This window comes from Myotis daubentonii, chromosome 3, assembly GCF_963259705.1.
Source record: "Myotis daubentonii chromosome 3, mMyoDau2.1, whole genome shotgun sequence".
Lineage (NCBI taxonomy): Eukaryota > Metazoa > Chordata > Mammalia > Chiroptera > Vespertilionidae > Myotis > Myotis daubentonii.
In genome coordinates, this window is record NC_081842.1 from 43845095 (window position 1) to 43864583 (window position 19489).

At 38.7% G+C, this 19489-nt stretch overlaps 1 protein-coding gene across 7 annotated transcripts in view; it reads left to right on the forward strand.

Annotated features, from left to right (window-relative positions):
* Positions 1-19489, forward strand: part of VPS8 (VPS8 subunit of CORVET complex) — a 268045-nt gene that overhangs the window by 215181 nt on the left and 33375 nt on the right. The window contains exon 45 of one of the 7 annotated variants that reach the window (XM_059687236.1): positions 15218-15346. The exons of the other annotated variants lie outside the window; for them this stretch is intronic. Coding sequence (XP_059543219.1) covers positions 15218-15238 — 21 coding nt within the window. The 3' untranslated portion in view covers positions 15239-15346. Of the gene's footprint in view, positions 1-15217; positions 15347-19489 lie in introns of those variants that run through there. 7 annotated transcript variants of the gene reach the window in all.

Sequence of the window (19489 nt, forward strand, 5' to 3'; positions counted from 1 at the left end):
TTCTAACACCAATTCTGTCAGTTCTCTGGACTGAACATCCAACAATCCCATTCAATTCTGACACTAACTACTAGACATTAGTGTCAGAATCCCCAAGTTTAAAAAGAGTTCATTGTCATTAAACTGTCCTCACTACAGACACCAGCCACAAAGGAGGTTTCCAGATTACCCACACTGTGGTCTGACTTTGCTAAGTCAGGGATTCCTGTGACAACCCACCCCCTGCCCAAGTTTAATAATTCACTAGAATGACTCTTAGAACTTTGGAAAATACCTTACATTTACCTGTTTATTATAAAGGATACAACTCAGAAATAGCCAAAGGAAAGAAATGCATAGGATGAGGTATTGTGGGGGCGGCGGGGAGGGAGTGCTTCTATAGCCTCTCCCACATAACATCTTCTTTGTGCATCAGTGTGCTCACCAGCACAGAAGCACTTTGAGCCTCATTTAGGAATTTTTATGGAGGTGTCATTATCTATACTAATAAAAGGGTAATATGCTAATTAGACCGGGTTGACCGGACATCTTCCAACGTCCGACTTCCTTCCGGACAGTTAGGGGGTGACCAGGCCGGCAGAGGACCAGTTAGGGGGTGATCAGGCTGGCAAGTAGAGGCAGTTAGGGGCGATCAGGCAGGCAGGTAGAGTGGTTAGGGGGCAACTGGGCCAGCAGGGGGGCAGTTAGGGGGCAACCAGGCAGGCAGGAGGCAAGTGATTAGGAGCCAGCAGTCCTGGATTGCAAGAGGTTCGTCTGCCTGCCAGTTTAGGTCCCATCTCGCAGGGATGGTGCCTAAACCAGCAGCTGGACATTCTCTGAGGGGTCCTGGATTGGAGAGGGTGCAGGCCAGGCTGAGGGACCCCCCCCACACACACACACAATTTTTGTGCACCAGGCCTCTAGTGTAGTCATAATTGAGTAAATCATTGGCCATTGGTGATTAACTGAGTCTCTAACCCTCTCCCCTCCCCAGAGGTGGGGTGGGGAGAAGGGCAGGTTAGACCTTTCATGGCTTATCTTTCTGGTGACAACCTGCCATTCTGAAGCTATGTATTGTCCCCAGACCAGACACCCATAATCTCATTAACATGCAAAAGGCACTCTTATTACTCAGGAGTTTTAGGCACTATGTGACAGGAACCAGAGACAAAAATCAATTTTTTATTATGTCACGGTACTTACAGGTGAATATGTTGTAAGAGCAGATAGCCAGTAAATCAATGTAGACATGGGAGATCATGGAAGGCTTCCTCAAAATGCCATGTTAGCTGTCCCTGAAGAAAAAAGGAAGCAAGTTGGACAAGTTTAAGTGCAAATATAGGCCGGAGGAGGCGTACTATAGGCAGAGGGAACCAATATATGAAACAAACATATAGCATCTCTACTGTGAAGCAAAGAACATGGAACTAGACATTGAGCGTGATTGGATCTAGAGGGGGAAAGAGAGTGGTATGAGATAAGACTAGTGAGATAAACAGGAACTACATTAATTATTTTTATGTCTGTGCTAAAGAGATAGAGAAGGTATTGAAGGGTTTTGAGGAAGGAATGATATGATCAGAACAGGGCAGTTAGGGGGCAACCAGGCCGGCAGGGGGGCAATTAGGGGCAGATCAGGCAGGCAGGTAGAATGGTTAGGGCCATCAGGCAGGCTGGCAGTTTTTCAAAGTAGTATTCTTAAAAGAACACTGCATAATTGAAAGGGAAGCAAGAATGGATATAGTGAGACCAAGAATATTGAAGTAATTTAGAGGAGAGAAGTGGTAACTTGTTCTAGAATGGTAGAAATTGGGATGAAGAAAAGAGTACATATTTGAGATGTGTTTGAGATGAGCACAAACATCAAAAAATAGAGTTCATTGTTGGAGTTAGAAATGTCTGCAGGACATAAAGGTAAAAGATGTTTAAATATGGTTTCCAGATTGAAAATTTTGTTAATTATACATCCAAGACACTTTCTTGTTTGCATTTAGGGAAGGAAAGACAGGTCCTGTGATTTCCAACATCTTTCCAAACCAAAACCAAATGCAGATGGGAAACTTATTTATGTAGATACTTAAGGCTTTACATCTTTGGGACACTTCAGTTTTGTTCTTTTCTTTTTCATTTATATCCTTTGCATAAACAACTTTTGGTTACATGCATATTGTGGCCTATTACCATTTAGATTTTTTTTCCTAGAGAGTGCTGAGAGACTAAAAGATTTTTTTCCCTTTAAAAATAAATACAATTACATATTATATAGTTTAATTCATAATTTACAAAGAATAAAATTCACCTTTTGCTAGTTTTGACAACCATCTTTACAGTCACAATAAAGAGCAGTATGATTACTCCCCCTCAAAAGTTCCCTATATTTCTTTGTAGTCAACATCTCCCCACACCCTCAACCCTAGCAATCACTGGTCCATTTGGAGTTAATTTTTAATAGGGTGTTAGATAAGGATTGAGGTTCACTGTTTTGCATGTGGATATACATTAATTTCCCTTATATCTTAGTAAAAAAAAAAATCAACTGACTTTGGATGTGTGGGTCTGTTTCTAGACTTTCTCCTCTATCCCATTGCTCTACGTTCCCATCCTTTCTCCAATACTGTAGCTTTATAGTAAACTAGAGGCCTGGTGCACAAAAATTTGTACACTTGGGGGGTGGGGGGGGTTCCCTCAGCCAGGCCTGTGCCCTCTCGCAGTCTGGGACCACTCGGGGGATGACCACCTGCTGGCTTAGGCCTGCTCCCCGGGGGATTGGGCCTAAGCTGGCAATCAGACATCCCTCTGGCAGCCCGGCAGCCCTCGGGGGATGTCCACTTGCCAGCGGGGAGCAGACCTAAGCTGCAGTCGGACATCCTTAGCGCTGCTGAGGAGGCAGGAGAGGCTCCCACCACCACCGCTGTACTGGCAGGCATCAGCCTTGCTTGTGGCTGAGCAGAGCTCCCCCATGTGGGAGTGCACTGACCACCAGAGGGCAGCTCCTGCATTGAGTGTCTACCCCCTGGTGGTCATTGTGTGTCATAGTGACCAGTCATTCCCAGTCTTTCTGCTGTTAGGGTCAGTTTGCATATTACCCTTTTTACTATATAGGATAGAGGCCTGGTGCACGGGTGGGGGCCAGCTGGTTTGCCCTGAAGGGTGTCCTGGATCAGGGTAAGGGTCCTGCTTGGGTGCCTGGCCAGCCTGGGTGAGGGGCTGATGGCTGTTTGCAGTTGGTCACACCCTCTTCAGGGTGGGGGTCCCCACTGGGGTGCCTGGCCAGTCTGGGTGAGGGGCTGAGGGCTGTTTTCAGGCTGGCCTACGACTGAAGCTCACAGCCTCTCCTTTTTTTCTTTTTTCTTTTTATTCTGGGATTTATTTACCTTCTATAATTGAAACTCTGTTGCCTTCACTGGCACTCCCAGCTCTGAGGCCGTGGCTGGCTGAAAGCAAGTATCTGGGGTTTGTTTGGCTTCTATAATTGAAACTTTGTTGCTTTCGGAGCTCAGAGCCGGGCCAGGGCAGGCGGGGAACCTTGGCTTCCTCCATCACTGGAGCAAGCAAACCTCCTGCTCCCTTCAGCTGTGTGGCTGCCGGCCGCCATCTTGGTCGGCAGTTAATTTGCATATCTTGCTGATTAGCCAATGGGAAGCGTAGCGGAGGTACGGTTAATTACCCTTTTTGTCTTTTATTAGCTAGGATCTGGATATCAGGTTGTGTCAATCCTCCAACTTTGTTCTCCCTTCTCACATTTGACTATTCTACTTCCTTTGCTTTTCCATATAAATTTTAAAATCAGCTTGTCAATTTCTATAAAAATTCAGACTGGGATTTTATTAAGATTGTGTTGAATATGTAGATCAATTTGGGAGAGTTGACATTTTAATAATATCGAGTCTTGTAATTAACATATCTCCCAATTTATTTAACTCTCTTATTTCATCAGTGTTTTGTAGTTTTGTTATATAAATTTATATGTCTTACAAGATTTGTTTCTAAGTGTTTAACACTAGATTGCCCAAGGAAGTCATTTTGACTGCTTTTTAATTTCAATTAGAAAAACAATTATGTATATAAGGACACAATGTCTTAGAATTTTGTGACTTTTTGTACAACATATAAATGCGTTTATTAATAATTGTAGTTACCTCCCCCCTCCTTCATTTCCGGTATATATATATTCTACCTATATTGCCCAAAAGCAGTCATTTTGACTGCTTGGGAAATTTTAAATAATCAAATGACTCTTATTATTGAATTGAGTAAATTTCTTATATGACCAGTTCAGCTCTGTATTGAAATAACAGTTTTCATTTTTTTCGATTACCGTCACATGATAACATACAAGTACATGATAAATTGTCGATACTTGATAAGTTGCAGTTGCTCAATAAGCTAAACTAGTACTTGTTATTCAAATCTTTTTGCAGTGATACTTGTTCTAATAAGTTATTTTATTTCTTTTGCGCCCTAAATTCATGAAAGAAATGTCGAATAGAAGTGAGTTATTGGAAAAGCTAAGAAACATAAGTGAAGAGTGCTCCAATATTATTCTTTCACAATGCAGTCATTTTGACTGCTTTTGGGCAATATAGGTATATACTAAGTTTCAGTCTTTCTAGTGTTAATGATTTTGATGTTATTGTATGTCTTATTGTTTTGTATTTTAATTTTGAATTGTTCATTGTCAGAATATAGAAATACAATATATTTTTGTATATTGACCTTGTATCCAGTAACCAGTGCCTTACTAAGCTTACTTATTAGTGCTAGTACTTCTTGTAGATTCTTTGGTATTTTCTACATATGCAAATAATGACTTTTATTTTTTCTTTTCCAATTTTATGGCTTTGATTTCTTTTTCTTTCATTATTGCATTGGCCTTCAGTACACTTTTGAATAGGAATGGTGAGAATTGACATCCTTGCCATGTTACTGATCTTCTGGGGTAGTGTGCAATTTTTTTATCACTGAGTATGATGTTAACTGTGGGCTTTTTGTGTGTAACCTTAATGTCATGTTTAGGAAGTTCCCTTCTATTCCATGTTTTGCTGAGAATATTTTCATGAATCAGTGTTAAATTTTGAAGCCATTTACACTACATTGCTTGCCCTGTTCCCTCATCCCCACACCTCATACAGAGCAGAAAAACAGTAATCTATTTCATTGTCTTTTCTCCTGCTTTCTCAGAGAATCTAGAAAAGATAAATTATTTTGAAATTGTATTTACATGTCAAAGTTAACTTTATGTCTGAGGCCATTCCATTCTCCAGGATAGGAGAGATGATTCAACCTTTACATTCTTTAGGAAACTCAAGTAAGATTACTGACCAGATCCTCTTGAGAATCTCTTGTCTGATGCTTCCTAATAGTGAAGTAAGCTAGAATGAGAACTATTTGGGATTTCTTAAATTTTCCTCCAATTGTCTCACTTGTTTTTGTTTTTGTTTTAACCAGTATACTGTAAAAAGATCTAGACCAGGGGTCCTCAAGCTATGGCCTGTGGGCCACATGCAAATACAAATATTTGCATGTTCCCGTTTTGTTTTTTTACTTCAAAATAAGATATGTGCAGTGTGCATAGGAATTTGTTCATAGTTTTTTTTTTAAACTATAGTCTGGCCCTCCAACAGTCTGAGGGACAGTGAACTGGCCCCCTGTTTAAAAAGTTTGAGGACCCCCTGATCTAGACAGTGGTTCTCAACCATCTGGCCCTTTAAACACAGTTCCTCATGTTGTGACCCAACCATAAAATTATTTTCGTTGCTACTTCATGACTGTAATGTTGCTACTGTTATGAATTGTAATGTAAATATCTGATATGCAGGATGGTCTTAGGCGACCCCCGTGAAAGGGTTGTTCGACCGCCAAAGGGGTCGCGACCCCCAGGTTGAGAACCGCTGATAGCAGATTGGTAACACAAGAAGGAAAGAAGAAATTTATCAAATATGTTTGAGATGTGTTTATGCTTATATTCACAACAACCTTTGAGAGTGATATAGCCCCTGTTTTACAGCTTGAATATTTGAATTCAAGTTTGTAGGGCCATCTTTACCCCCAGTTTTCCTGCCTCCAGCCTGTTCTATTTTTAGCATTCTGGCTTTATTGAAACATGGTACAGCTGATTTCTATGATACATGCATACCACATTGGCTGTGCTCATTAAAATTTCTTACCATAGTGTGAGCCAGTCACATTTTTCTTTTAAATCCTCACCTGAGAATATGTTTTTTATTGATTTTAGAGAGGAAGAGAGAGAAACATGGATTGGTTGCCTCCTGTTTGCACCCCAACCGGGGATCAAACTGGAAACCTAGGTATATGCCCTGACCAGGAATCAAACTCCAACCTTTTGGTGCATGGGCCAACACTCCAACCAACCAAGCCATCCAGCCAGGGCAGCCATTCACATTTTTAATTTTAAAAAATTTAAAGTGAAATGAAAATGATAGCTTTTATTAAACTTTATTTCATAAAATTTTACTTTGCTCTCTTAATTTCCTTTGAAAATCTATGAGCCCTGGTTAAGTCCCTAGCCAATGTATGGGGATAACAGAGGTGAGGGTCCCAGTGACTCTAAAATCAAGCTGAGACTGCCAATCAGCTTTCACCTGTTGCTGTCTACCTCCAAAAGATACTGAATGCATTCGAAGCTTCTCACTACCTTTGTAATGTGATCCTTCCAATAAGTAGCTTTTTATCCTTTTCTAAGACTTAGGATAATTGACTTTTTACTTCTTTAGTTTCTGACTCCAACTCAGTAGGAGGCAACAGTTACCCTTTCTTCTTGCTGCTCCTTTTCTCACTTCTGTTTTTCACAGCTGGTAAATAACTCTGACATATCAGGAGCCTACCAACAGATTTGCACAGACGTGATGAAAGTTATTCCCCCCAGAAAGCCTGCTTTCCTCTGGAATAAGCACTTTTCTTATTATTTATTTATTTACTTATTTTTAATTGTTTTTTTTTTTAATTCCTCACCCGAGGATATTTTTCCATTGATTTTTAGAGAGAGTGGAAGAGAGGAAAAGTCAGGGAGAAACATTGATGTGAGAGAAACACATCGATTGGTTGCTTCCTGCATGAGCCCAATCAGAGCCCCAGCCTGGGAGGAGCCTGCAACCGAGGTAGGTGCCCCTGACAGGAATTGAACCTGGGACCCTTCAGTCCGCAGGCTGACGCTCTCTCCATTGAACCAAACTGGCTAGGACAGCATGTTTCTTCTTTACAAAACAGGGGGGAAAAAGTCTCAGATTTCATTCTTTGCTTACTTCTTTTCTCCTGCTCAGGTTTAGAGCAACTCAATCTGAAATGCAAGTCCACAGAATAGACCTGGCAAGTCTCTATGATTCTCTGTTTCGCTTTCGCTACATATTACCCACAGCTGAAATACTTGGAGTAACTAATTTCAACCGACGAACTCATCTTTCTATTTTCTCAGCAAATGTTATTTTGGTATAACATAATTTAAATTTTATCTTTAATTATTCCTTTATTAAAATTATAGTAGCGCCAAAACCGGTTTGGCTCAGTGGATAGAGCGTCGGCCTGCGGACTGAAAGGTCCCAGGTTCAATTCCGGTCAAGGGCATGTGCCTGGGTTGCGGGCACATCCCCAGTAGGAGATGTGCAGGAGGCAGCTGATCGATGTTTCTCTCTCATCGATGTTTCTAACTCTCTATCTCTCTCCCTTTCTCTCTGTAAAAAATCAATAAAATATATTAAAAAAAAATTATAGTAGCAACTAACCATCTTCATTGGTACTGGTAAGCATTAAAAATAATAACTTTCGGTCAATGTAAGAAACATGCCTCTGATTCATCTTTATAGGAAAGAAACAGCATGTGGCCAGGAGGTTACTGAATTTCCCCAAAGCAAACAGGATGTGGGGGGGGTGGGGATAGGATATGAGAGCTGTGCATGTGGCTGATAGCACATTTTCCCTGAGAGTCCCCTAAACAAACGGAGGTGGAGACAGCCAGAATTTAAATGGCCCAATGGGAGACAGCAAGACCTAGGTGACATATGAGGAAACAGGTGACCAAATAGTACTCAGCCAATGAAGAACTGGAGAAGGGACTAAATCAGGGGTGGGCAAACTTTTTGACTCAAGGGCCACAATGGGTTCTTAAACTGGACTGGAGGGCCGGAACAAAAGCATGGATGGAGTGTTTGTGTGAACTAATATAAATTCAAAGTAAACATCATTACATAAAAGGGTAAGGTCTTTTTTTTTTTTTTTTAAACATATTTTATTGACTTTTTACAGAGAGGAAGGGAGAGGGATAGAGAGTTAGAAACATCGATGAGAGAGACACATCGATCAGCTGCCTCCCGCACACTCCCCCAGTGGGGATGTGCCCGCAACCAAGGTACATGCCCTTGACCGGAATCGAACCTGGGACCCTTGAGTCCGCAGGCCAACGCTCTATCCACTGAGCCAAACGGGTTAGGGCTTTTTTTTTTTTTAGTTTTATTCATTTCAAACGGGCTGGATCCGGCCCGCAGGCCGTAGTTTGCCCACGGCTGGACTAAATAAATAGGCTATGTTCCCTGCCCCACCTGTGTTCCTATACAATGGGCGCCCACTCTGAGAGTGTTAGTTACTAAAAGTCTCGCTTTCACCATATTTCTGTTTCCCAGTCCGTCATTTGAAATTCAGACAGGTAAGCCATTTCTCACAGTCAACAGGCAACTTGATATAAATTCAAAGAAACATAATTGGACACTTGTTAGATTTTAGTTTTAACATGATTATATTATCAATGGGGCTTAGAGTTCTTGAGAGCTGATAATAAACTAACACACTATTATGTACCAGAAACATTCAAGTTGTTATTCCTTTTATAAACTTCTAAAAATAAGAGCATTAGAGACTCATTAGAAAGTTTTTATAATGTACTAGGAGCCCGGTGCATGAATTCATGCACCTTGAAAGGAACTGTGGGCCGCGAGGCTGAGGTGGGCACAGGAGCAGGTCTCAGCCCATCCTCTGTGCCTCCGCAGTCCCCAGTCCCCTGTCTGCCAGCAGCCCCCTCCTGCCGCCGCCACTCCCACGTGCCGACAGCGCCAGCCCTACTTGCACCCACCCTACTTGCACCCGCTGACGGCGCCGAGCAGTTGGGATCAGTGCCAGGTGCTGGCTGCAGGTGTGAGTGAGGCCAGCGCCAGCAGTGGGTGTGAGTGGCGGCTGCCGGCCCCGATCACACCTCAGGACCAGCGGGAGGTGGAGGAGCCGTGAGGGGCGATCAGGGCCGGCAGCTGTCGCTTGCACCCGTTGATAACGCTGAGGAATCAGGGCCAGCTCCAGGCACCCGCAGCAGTTGCAAGCAGGGCCAGTGCCGACAGCAGGTGTGAGTGCCAAGCGGGACCGTAGCACGCGGGAGCAAAGAATTTTCAGTAACCACCAGAGGCTCACCCCAATGACATCCCCAAGGGCTCCCGGACTGCAAGAGGGCGCAGGCCAGGTTGAGGGACCCCCCAGAGTGCACAAATCTTGTGCACCAGGCCTCTAGTTCTTTAATAAACACAGAAGGAGATAATTAAATGAAATAAGCTGATATTTTTTCCTGCTGGTTGAAGTGGTTTTTATTTTGTTGTTTTTAGAGTTGCCTAAGAAAATGTTTTATCTTTTGGGGTAAATTTATAAATAATGTCAGGAAGTATTTAAAACTTCCAAGAAATTATTCAGTAAATGACATTTATTTATGCTCAGTGATAATTTTCAATTAACCATTATACATTGCTTTATTTATTTTGGATTTTCACTATAAATTAGAGATTTGGTTTACATGTTATTTAATGAAATAGGAACATTAATATTAATACCTTGGTTTCATATGTCCATTTTCAAATAATATTAGCTCCCCATTATAAATATGTTAGATTGAAATTAATACTAAAAAATGAAATTTTAATTTTTGGTGATAGCAGCATTTCTCCAAAGAATATTTTCTATATAAGCTTACAGATTAAGTGGCGATTAATATATCTCAGAAGTATAGAGAGATGATGAATGATTCTAACATAAATGAATGTTTTTGAGACTTGCCCATTTTTCAATAATCTTATTATACTTTAGTATTTTTTATTGTTGATAGTATTAGAGATATCTCCCATTCCCCTCCTCCTTCCCCTCCCTCCCTTCAGCCCTACCTCACCCCACCCCACCTCCGGTCTTCATTACCCTATTGCCCTTGTCCATGGGCTATGCATATAAGCATGTAAGATCTTGGGTTTATCTCTTCTCATTCCCCCAACCCCACTATACTATAGTATTGAGTGATTCATTACTTCAGCCAATATTTAATGTATGCCTACTTTGGACTAAACACTATTCTTGTTACTAAGTATACATTGATGAACAAAAAAAATATAGTTCCCACCATCATGTAGCCTACCTTCTAGTAAGAGAGCTAGACAATAATTAAACAGTATATCAAATATATAATTTGAAATTGTGACAGGCATATAAGTTCTGTGAAGGGAAAGAAGAGATTATTATGGGAAGAATAGCATGAGGGGAAACCTACTTTGGATTGGGTAGTAGGGAATATCTATGTGCAGATTGATGTTTAAGCTATCATCTGAAAGATAAGAAGGTATCAGGCTCTGGGAAAAAGATTATAAGCAAGCAAGAACTGAGGGGTGAGTGGGGGGGGTGACTTGTTCAAGGAACTGAAAAAAGATCAGTAGCTGGAATACAGTGACTGAAGGGGAACATGGCAAGGAATGGAGTTGAAGATGTAGGCAGGGCCAGATCCTGAATAGCCTGTCAGACTCTGGGAGAAATTTAGTTTGTATTCTTGAAATGAAAATAGAAAGGATTTAAAACAAGGATTGATATGATACATTGATTGTGATATTGGAAAATGGATAGGCAGGAACATCTAATTAGCAGCCAAGTCTGGACCTCAAGAAGTAAAGGAGAGTGACTCTTGGGAGACAAGAAACAAATTATGTAACCCCTAGGACTAACCCCAAATTATTGCTGGGAGAAAGTTTCCAAGCCATGGTGTAAGGAGGGGGAACTGAGGCAGAACTTATCAGTCTCTCTGAGTTGAGGAGACAGAGCTGAGGAAGGCAAGGTGGCTAGAGTTCACCAGACAGAGCACTGGACAGGAGAGAGCCATACGCAGAGAGCTCCAGAGATGCTGAAGGCAACTTTGAATATAAAGTTGAATACTAACGCACTCGCGTGTGAGGAAGGCCAGAAAAAGAAGCACCCAAAAGAATTAAAGGTAGCAAGGCCCCAAATTCACATAGAGTGAGAAATGATGCCAGCCTGGAAAGCTTCATAATTTACAGGGCAGCGTTGAAAGTACTAAGAAAGGTCTTGACCTCAGTATTAGAGGAAAACTTAACCCTAGATTAACTACTGTTCTGATCCCACCTACCAAAGCTTAAAAGCAAAACATAAAAAAAGGTCACATTTCTAAGTATTTTAACCACATCTCAGAATAAAGTTAAAGAATATGTTAAGGATTATAAAAAGATCTAACCCAGCAAGGTAAAATGCACTATGTCTGGCATTTGATAAAAAATTACAAGGCATGAAAGAAAGCAGGAAAAGAAAAGTCATAAAGAGGAGGGGAAAAAAATCAACTATATGACACTCTGGAAGAGGCAAAACTGTGGAGACAGTAAAAAGATCAGTGGTTGCCTTGCCGGTGTGGCTCAGTGGTTGAGTGTCAACCCATGAACCTGGAGGTCATGGTTTGATTCCTGGTCAGGGCATATGTCTGGGTTGTGGGCTTGATCCTCAATAAGGGGTGTGCAGGGAGCAGTCAATAGATGATTCTCACTCATCATTGATGTTTCTATCCCTCCCCCTCCCCCTCTCCCTCTCCCTTCCCTTTCTCTTGGGAAAAAAAAAAAGATCAGTGGTTGCCTAGGGATTGGGGGAGAGAAGGATGAATAAATGAAACACAGGACTTTTAGACAATGAAAATACTCTGTATGATACTGTAATGGTAGGTGTATGTCATTACACATTTGTCCAGACCCATATAATGTACAATGCCAAGAGTGAACCCTCATGTAAACTGTAGACTTTGGGCATTAATGATGTGTCAATGTAATGTGTCATCAATTGTAACAAATGTACCACTCTGGAGGGAGATGTTGATAATAGGGGAATCTGTGAATATGTGGAGCCTGGCATATATGCAGTATCTGTGTACCTTCCTCTCAATTTTGCTGTGAATCTAAAACTGCTCTAAACACTAGTCTTTTTCAAAAATTAGGTAATTGAAACAGACCCAGAAATAGCATAGATGATAGAATTAGTTGAGAAGAACATTAAGACAATTATTATAATTGTACTCCATATGTTCTAGAAGCTAGAGGAAAACTTTAACATGCTAAATAGAGATATGGAAGTTATAAAGACCCAATAGAAATTAAAACTACAATGTCTGAGATGAAGAACAGCATGGTGCACATTGCAGCAGAAATGATTAGTGAACTTGATTGTATTGAAACAGGAACTATCCAAAATCAAACACAGAAAGCAGGCAGAAAGTAATATCAGAAGGACTAAAGAACCAAGCAGAATCTACATTTCAGCAGCTACATAGTGTTATTTTGAGTGCAAGTCTTGCCAAATAGGGGGACTGGTAAAACACCTCACATTTTGCACTGAAACTGCAGAAGGACTGTGCTTTAGGACTAAGGGCTGCCCCAAGACTACAGGCCAAAGCAAAATAAGACCTGTCCAACAAAGCCAAAGTTCAAACTATCATAGGACCAATGGGAAGAAGGATTTTATAACTTAAAATCAAGAGAAAAATTATTAATAGAAGCAGACCTATGGGTGAGCCACATGTTGCAATTGGTAGTCAGGGACTTCATAATAGAAGTTAGAAATATGTTAAATAGAAGTTAAATAATAGAAGTTAAAAATGGATTTAGAGGAAAGTGTCAGCAGAATAATTGAATTTATGGAAAAATATCAGCAGATAAACAAAAACTATAAAATAAAACAAAGTGTTAATTCTAGAGCTAAAAAACATATCTAAGATGAAAAGTTCATTAGCTATTAACAGCATTTTTAACATTGAGACAAATGTTATCAGTAAATTTGAAGACAGCTCAGTAGCAATAATCCTAACTGAAGCACAGAGACTAAAAGGATTGAAAATAAGGGAAAAGAGCTCTCAGTGACCTGTGAAACAATATCAAGAAGTCTAGCATTTATATTACTGTAGTTCCAGAAAGCAAGGAGAGAGAAGTGGCAATGAGATAACCTAATACTGTCTGGAATTTTCCCACATTTGGTGAAAAAAATCAACTTGTATATCCAAAAACCTCAGCAAATCACTAACAGAATAAATATAAAGAAAAACCACATCATTGTCAGTCAAACTACTAAAACTAATGATAAAGAAGAAATCTTTAAAGCCACCAAAGGTAGACAATACTAAGAATGATGGTTGCCTTCTCATTTTAATAAAATGGGGGAAGCCAGAGGATAATAAAATGACATCTTTGAAGTGTTCAAAGAAAGGTAATATAAGGCATATATTGTATGTTACATAACACTAGAGGCCTGGTACAGGAAATTCGTGCACACAAGGGGGTGTCCCTCAGCCCTCGGGGGATGTTTGACTGTCACAGAGGCGGGAGAGGCTCCTGCCACTGCCACTGTGCTTGCCAGCCATGAGCCTGGCTTCTGGCTGAGCAGCACTCCCCCTGTGGGAGCACACTGACCACCAGGGGGAAGCTCCTGCATTGAACGTCTGCCCCCGGTGGTCAGTGCGCGTCATAGCAACCAGTTGTTCCGCCATTCAGTTGATTTGCATATTAGCCTTTTATATAGGTCTAGGTAACATCCCATAATCAGATGCTCATGTGAGATAAATGAAGACTATAAACAGCCTCACTTCAGGTCAGGTTTTACTATCAGGTAGATGATTTTTGTTGCCAAAAATTTTTTTAAAGAAATTACTTTGGTTTCAGAGTTTTTTGGATTTTAGAATCATAGGAAAAGGGTTTATGGATTCATCTTACCAGGAGAAAAAAATGGCAATATGTAATTTTAAATGCCTACACCCTTAGAAGCAGTGACTTATTCATAAGAATCTGTGCAACGGAAATAATACATGAAGAATGTGTACCAAATGTTATATACAAGGATGTTTATGACAGCATTTTTAATAACAAAATAAATTAAAAACTACCTAAATGTTTCAATACTCCCCCAATAGTTGGTTAAATTAGTTAGAGTATTTCTATATAATGAATGGGACTCCAATATATCCATGAAAAAAACATGTTATTGAAGAATATGGTGAAATAAACATTATCACATGTAACATGAAAATATAACAAAACTGTGATTCCAAATGTTCACAGTAGTTATTGCTAATGTGGTTGGATTATTATTTTTATTTGCTTTGTTTTGCTCTCTTGTTTTTTCTAAATTTCCATTAGTAAGTATGTATTCCATTTATAATCAGAAAAGTCAAGGCTTGTTTTTTTGTGTGTTGTTTCTTTAAAGCAAAGTGATAAGGTTTTCCTATTGCTATTAAACTTTAGATCAGATTGTTTCTCATAGGAATCATCTTATTATCAAAGATCACCAAAGTTCAGCATTATTATTAAGGCCATAGCTTGACATATCAACCATATCCCCAGATCTAGGGTCTGCACACCTGGGTTTAAAGCGTCTCTTTAAGCTGCATTGCCTGCGGCATTTCCAGAAGGAATCCTGTTAAATGAAAAAAATAAGACCTTTCATGAGCATGAGCGATATTGAACCATTTTTGTTGCCACTTCAAACACTCTGGCTTAATCTACAGAGAACAGCTTTCTCAGATAAATTTTCCAGCACCACATCTAGTTCTTGGCTTGTTTTTAAAAAGTCTGCGGATTCTTTCGTGAGGTCATTTTTTTAAGCTTAAATATCTACTTTGCTTTGAAAATGTATTTTCTCCGTTTTCAAAAAGAGCATACCAGGAGTTAAAATTGGATCACATTTAGCAAGCTACATCATACATCTGGAGTAAATTCCAGAGTATTAATGTCATGGTAAGTTAGAGCAAAGACTGTCAAGTCTAATTTTTGCAGATCTGTTAAATCTGAAAGGACAATCTGGACAGCCAGCAGTTTCGATCCTTGAGCTGAGGGATGTTTTCTAAAGTTATTCTGAAAGTCAGAGGGGAAAGGCAAGAAAGCCTGCAACATGGTCCTATTTGAAAAGCTTGATCCCACAGTGAAAGGAAATGTCTTCATCATCTCTGCTGTAGGTTCTTAGAATTGACTGTTAAAATTGGAAGAGGCTTAAGAAGTTGAGTCCAATTGTTTATCCAGCACTTATACCTCTTCTTCGTCATTCTGGACAGATGGTACCTAATATCGAACTACTTCTAATAATTTCATCTTCCTTGAAATTAGAAAGTTGATATTCTGATTTTATATATTAGTCTCTGTGTACTTAATATTTGCTAGAATTCATTGCTGAAACCATGTGGATTTGGAGTTTGTGGACAGATTTGATAACATTTAATTTCTTTAATAAATATAGAGCTATTCATATTTTGTTACATATTGGATCCATTTTTGTAAGTTGTTTTTCAAAGAATGTGTCTTTTTCATTTAATTTGCCAAATTTATTGGCATAAAATTGTTCATAATAGGGTCTTATTATCTTTTAAATGTCTGTAAGTAATGTTACATGTAGTAATTGGTAACTTATTGCTGGTATTGGTCACTTATATTCTCTTTTTCTTAATTAATCTAAATAACAATTTACCAGCTTTATTTGGTATTTCCAAATAACCAACCTTGGCAACCTTGTTAATTTTCTCTATTGTTTTTGTCTGATTTCTGTTGCATTGATTCTGCTTATTATTTCCTTCCCTTTACTTAGTTTGGTTTTACTTTGATCTTCTTTTTCTAGCTTCTTAAATTGGAAACTTAGTTCCTTTTATTTTAAACCTTTCTTATTTTCCAACATAGCATAAAAAGTCTATAAAATTTTAAGCACCATTTTAGTTATATCCTACAATTGTCTTTAAATGCTTTATTGAGGTATAATTGATATAAATATATACAAATTTGACATGTACATATCCATGTATCCATCACCACAATCAAGGTGCTTGACCCCATGCATCAACAACCCAAGTTACTTTTTAAATATATTTTTATTGATTTCAGAGAGGGAAAGAGAGAGAGAAATATCAATTATGAGAGAAAATCATTGATCTCATTGATCAGCTGCCTCCTGCATGCCCCTACTGGGGATTGAGCACGCAACCCAGGCATGTGCCCTGACTGGGAATCAAACCGTGACCTCCTGGTTCATAGGTTAACACTCAACCACTGAGTCACGCCAGCTGGGCAACAACCCAAATTTACTCAGTTCCTCACTTATGTTCCCTGGAAACCACTGATCGGCTTTCTGTAGCTATAGATTAATTTTTCACTTTCTACAATATAGGTAAGTGCAACCACAAGTATATATGCTTTTTTTGGTCTGGCTTCTTTCATTCAGCATAATTATTCAAGATTCATTGACAGCCCTAACCAGTTTGGCTCAGTGGATAGAGTGTCAGCCTGTGGACTGAAGAGTCCCAGGTTCGATTCCGGTCAAGGGCACATCCCCAGTAGGGGGTGTGCAGGAGGCAGCTGATCAATGTTTCTCTCTCATCAATGTTTCTGACTCTCTATCCCTCTCCCTTCCTCTCTGTAAAAAATCAATAAAATATATTTTTTTAAAAAGATTCATTGACATTGTTTTAGCAAGAGTCCATTCCTTCTTACTGCTGAGAAATGTTTCATTTGATGGATATTCCATAATTTGTTAATTCACCTGCTGATAGACTTTTCTAGTTTCTGGCTGTTACAGATAAAGCTGTTACTAAGATTTATGTACAAATCTTTGTATGGAGTATACTTTCATTTGTCTTGGGTAAATACCTAGAAATGGAATGGCTGACTCATATGAAAAATTCTATTTATCATTTTAATGCCAAACTGTTATCCAAAATGGTTGTATCATTTTACCCTCCTACCAGCAGTATATGAGGTTTCCAGTTCCTCCACGTCCTTGGTATAGTTAATATTTTTATTTTGTTATTTTAAAATTTTTTGATGAGACAGAGATATTTGCTGTTCCATGTTTGTGTGTTCTTCCTGTATATGCCCTGACTGGGGATCAAACCCGCCACCGTGGCATATCAGGATGACACTCTAACTAACTGAGCTACCCAGCCAGGGCTAGTCAATCTTTTTAGTTTCAGCTGTTCTAAAAGGCGTATAATGGTATCTCATTGTATTTTTAATTTTTGCATTTTGTGAAAGACTAATAATGTGAAACATCTTTCATATTTTTATTGTCCATCTGTATATTTTCTGTGGAGAAATATCTATTTAAGTCCTTTGCTGATTTTTTAAATTGGGTTGTTTTGTTGTTGAGTTTTAGAAGTTCTTAATATATTCTGGATATTAATTCCTTATCAGATATGTCATTTGCAAATATTCTTTCCATTCTGGGAGTTCCTTTTTATCTATAACGTCCTGTGGTACACATACGTTTTTAATTTTGATGAAGTCGAATTTGTCTTTTTTAAAATTTTTGTTGCTTGTGCCTTTGGTGTCATATCCAAGAAATCATTGCTAAATCCAATGTCATGAAATTTCCCCCATGTTTTCATCTAATAGTTTTATAGCGTTAGCTCTTGCATTTGGTCTTTGATCTATTTTTGAGGTAATTTTTGTATGTGGTGTTAGATAAGGGTCTAGCGTCATTCTTTTGCATGTGGATCTTCAGTTTTGCTGAAAAGACTGTCCTCCCCCGCCCCCCCTCATTAAATGGTGTTGGTATCCTTGTTGAAAATCATTTGACCATATATGTGATATTCCCACTTGATCATGATGTATGACCCTTCTAATGTGCTGTTGAATTCAGTTTGTTAGTCTCTGTGCTATTCCATTAGTTCTGTATGTCTGTCTTTATGCCAGTAGCACACTGTTTTGATTACCGTAGCTATGTAGTAAGTTTAGAAATCAGAAAGTGTGAGGCCCCCAACTTTGTTCTTCTTCAAGGTAGTTTAATTACAAATTTTAGGATGGAATTTTTTTCCTGAAAAAAAAAAAAGGCCATTGGGATTTTGATAGGAATTGCATTGAACCTATAGATTGCTTTGGGTAGTATGAACATCTTAACAATATTAAGTCTTCCAAAATACGTTCATGGAATGTTTTTCTATTTATTTTTATCATCTTTCATTTCTTTCAGCAATATTTTGTAGTCTTCAGTATGCAAGTCAAAACCTCCTTGGATACATTTACTCCGAAGTGTTTTATTCTTTTTTATAGTATGGTAAATTGTTTTCTTAACTTCCTTTACTGATTTTTTCATTATTAGTATAGAGAAACAAACTGTTTTTTGTGTGTTGTTTTGTGTCCTACAATTTTGCTTAATTTGTTTATTAGTTGTAACAGATTATTTTTAAATCTAAGTTTAGAGTTTTCTACATATAAGATCACGTTATCTGCAAACAGGTACTTTTACTTTTCCCTTTCCAATTTGAATGCCTTTTACTCTTCCTCCTGCTTAATTGCTCTGACTTGGACTTCCAATATTATGTTAAATAGAGATGGTAAAAACAGGCATTATTATCTTAGAGAAAAAGCTTTCAGTTTTATACCATTGAGTATGATGTTAGCTGTGATACATATATATATTATGTTGAGGTATTTCCTTCTAAATTTAGTTTGTTGAGTGTTTTTATCATGAAAAGGTGTTAAATTTTGCCAGATGATCTTTCTGCATCATTTAAGATGATCATGTGGATTTTTTCCCTTCATTCTTTGAATGTGGTGTATCGCATTTATTGATTTGTGTATATTGAGCCCTCCTTTGCCACCCAAGAATGAATCCCACTTGATCATGATGTATGACCTTTCTAATGTGCTGTTGAATTCACTTTGCCAGTACTTTGTTGAGGACTTTTGCATCTGTGTTCATCAGGGATATTGGCCTATAGTTTTCTTGTAGTGCCAGGTTCAGCTTTGGTATCAAAGTAATGCTGACTTCCTAAAATAGTTTGCAAGTGTTTCCTCCTCTTTATTTTTTTGGAAGAATTGAAGAAGGATTGACAATTCTTTAAATGTTTGGTAGATTTTACCAATGAAAATATCTGGTTCTGGACTTTTCTTTGTTGGGAGGTTTTTTATTACAGTTTCCTTACTAGCTGTTAGCTTATTCAGATTTTGTTTCTTAATGATTCAGTCTTAGTAGGTTGTGTGTTTCTAGGGTCTGATTTTCTTTTGATTTCTTCTTTGATCCATGAGTTATTCAGAAGTGTGTTACTTAGCTCCTAATACAGTATAAGGAAATTTTCCAGAGATCTTTCTGTTATTAATCTAATTTATTTCTGTTTTAATCAGAGAACATTCTTTGTATGACTTGAATTCTTTTAAATTTATTGAGAATTGTCTTATTGCCAGAAAATGGTCTAAGTTGGTAAATGGTCCATGTGTACCTGAAAAGAACATGCATTATACTTTTG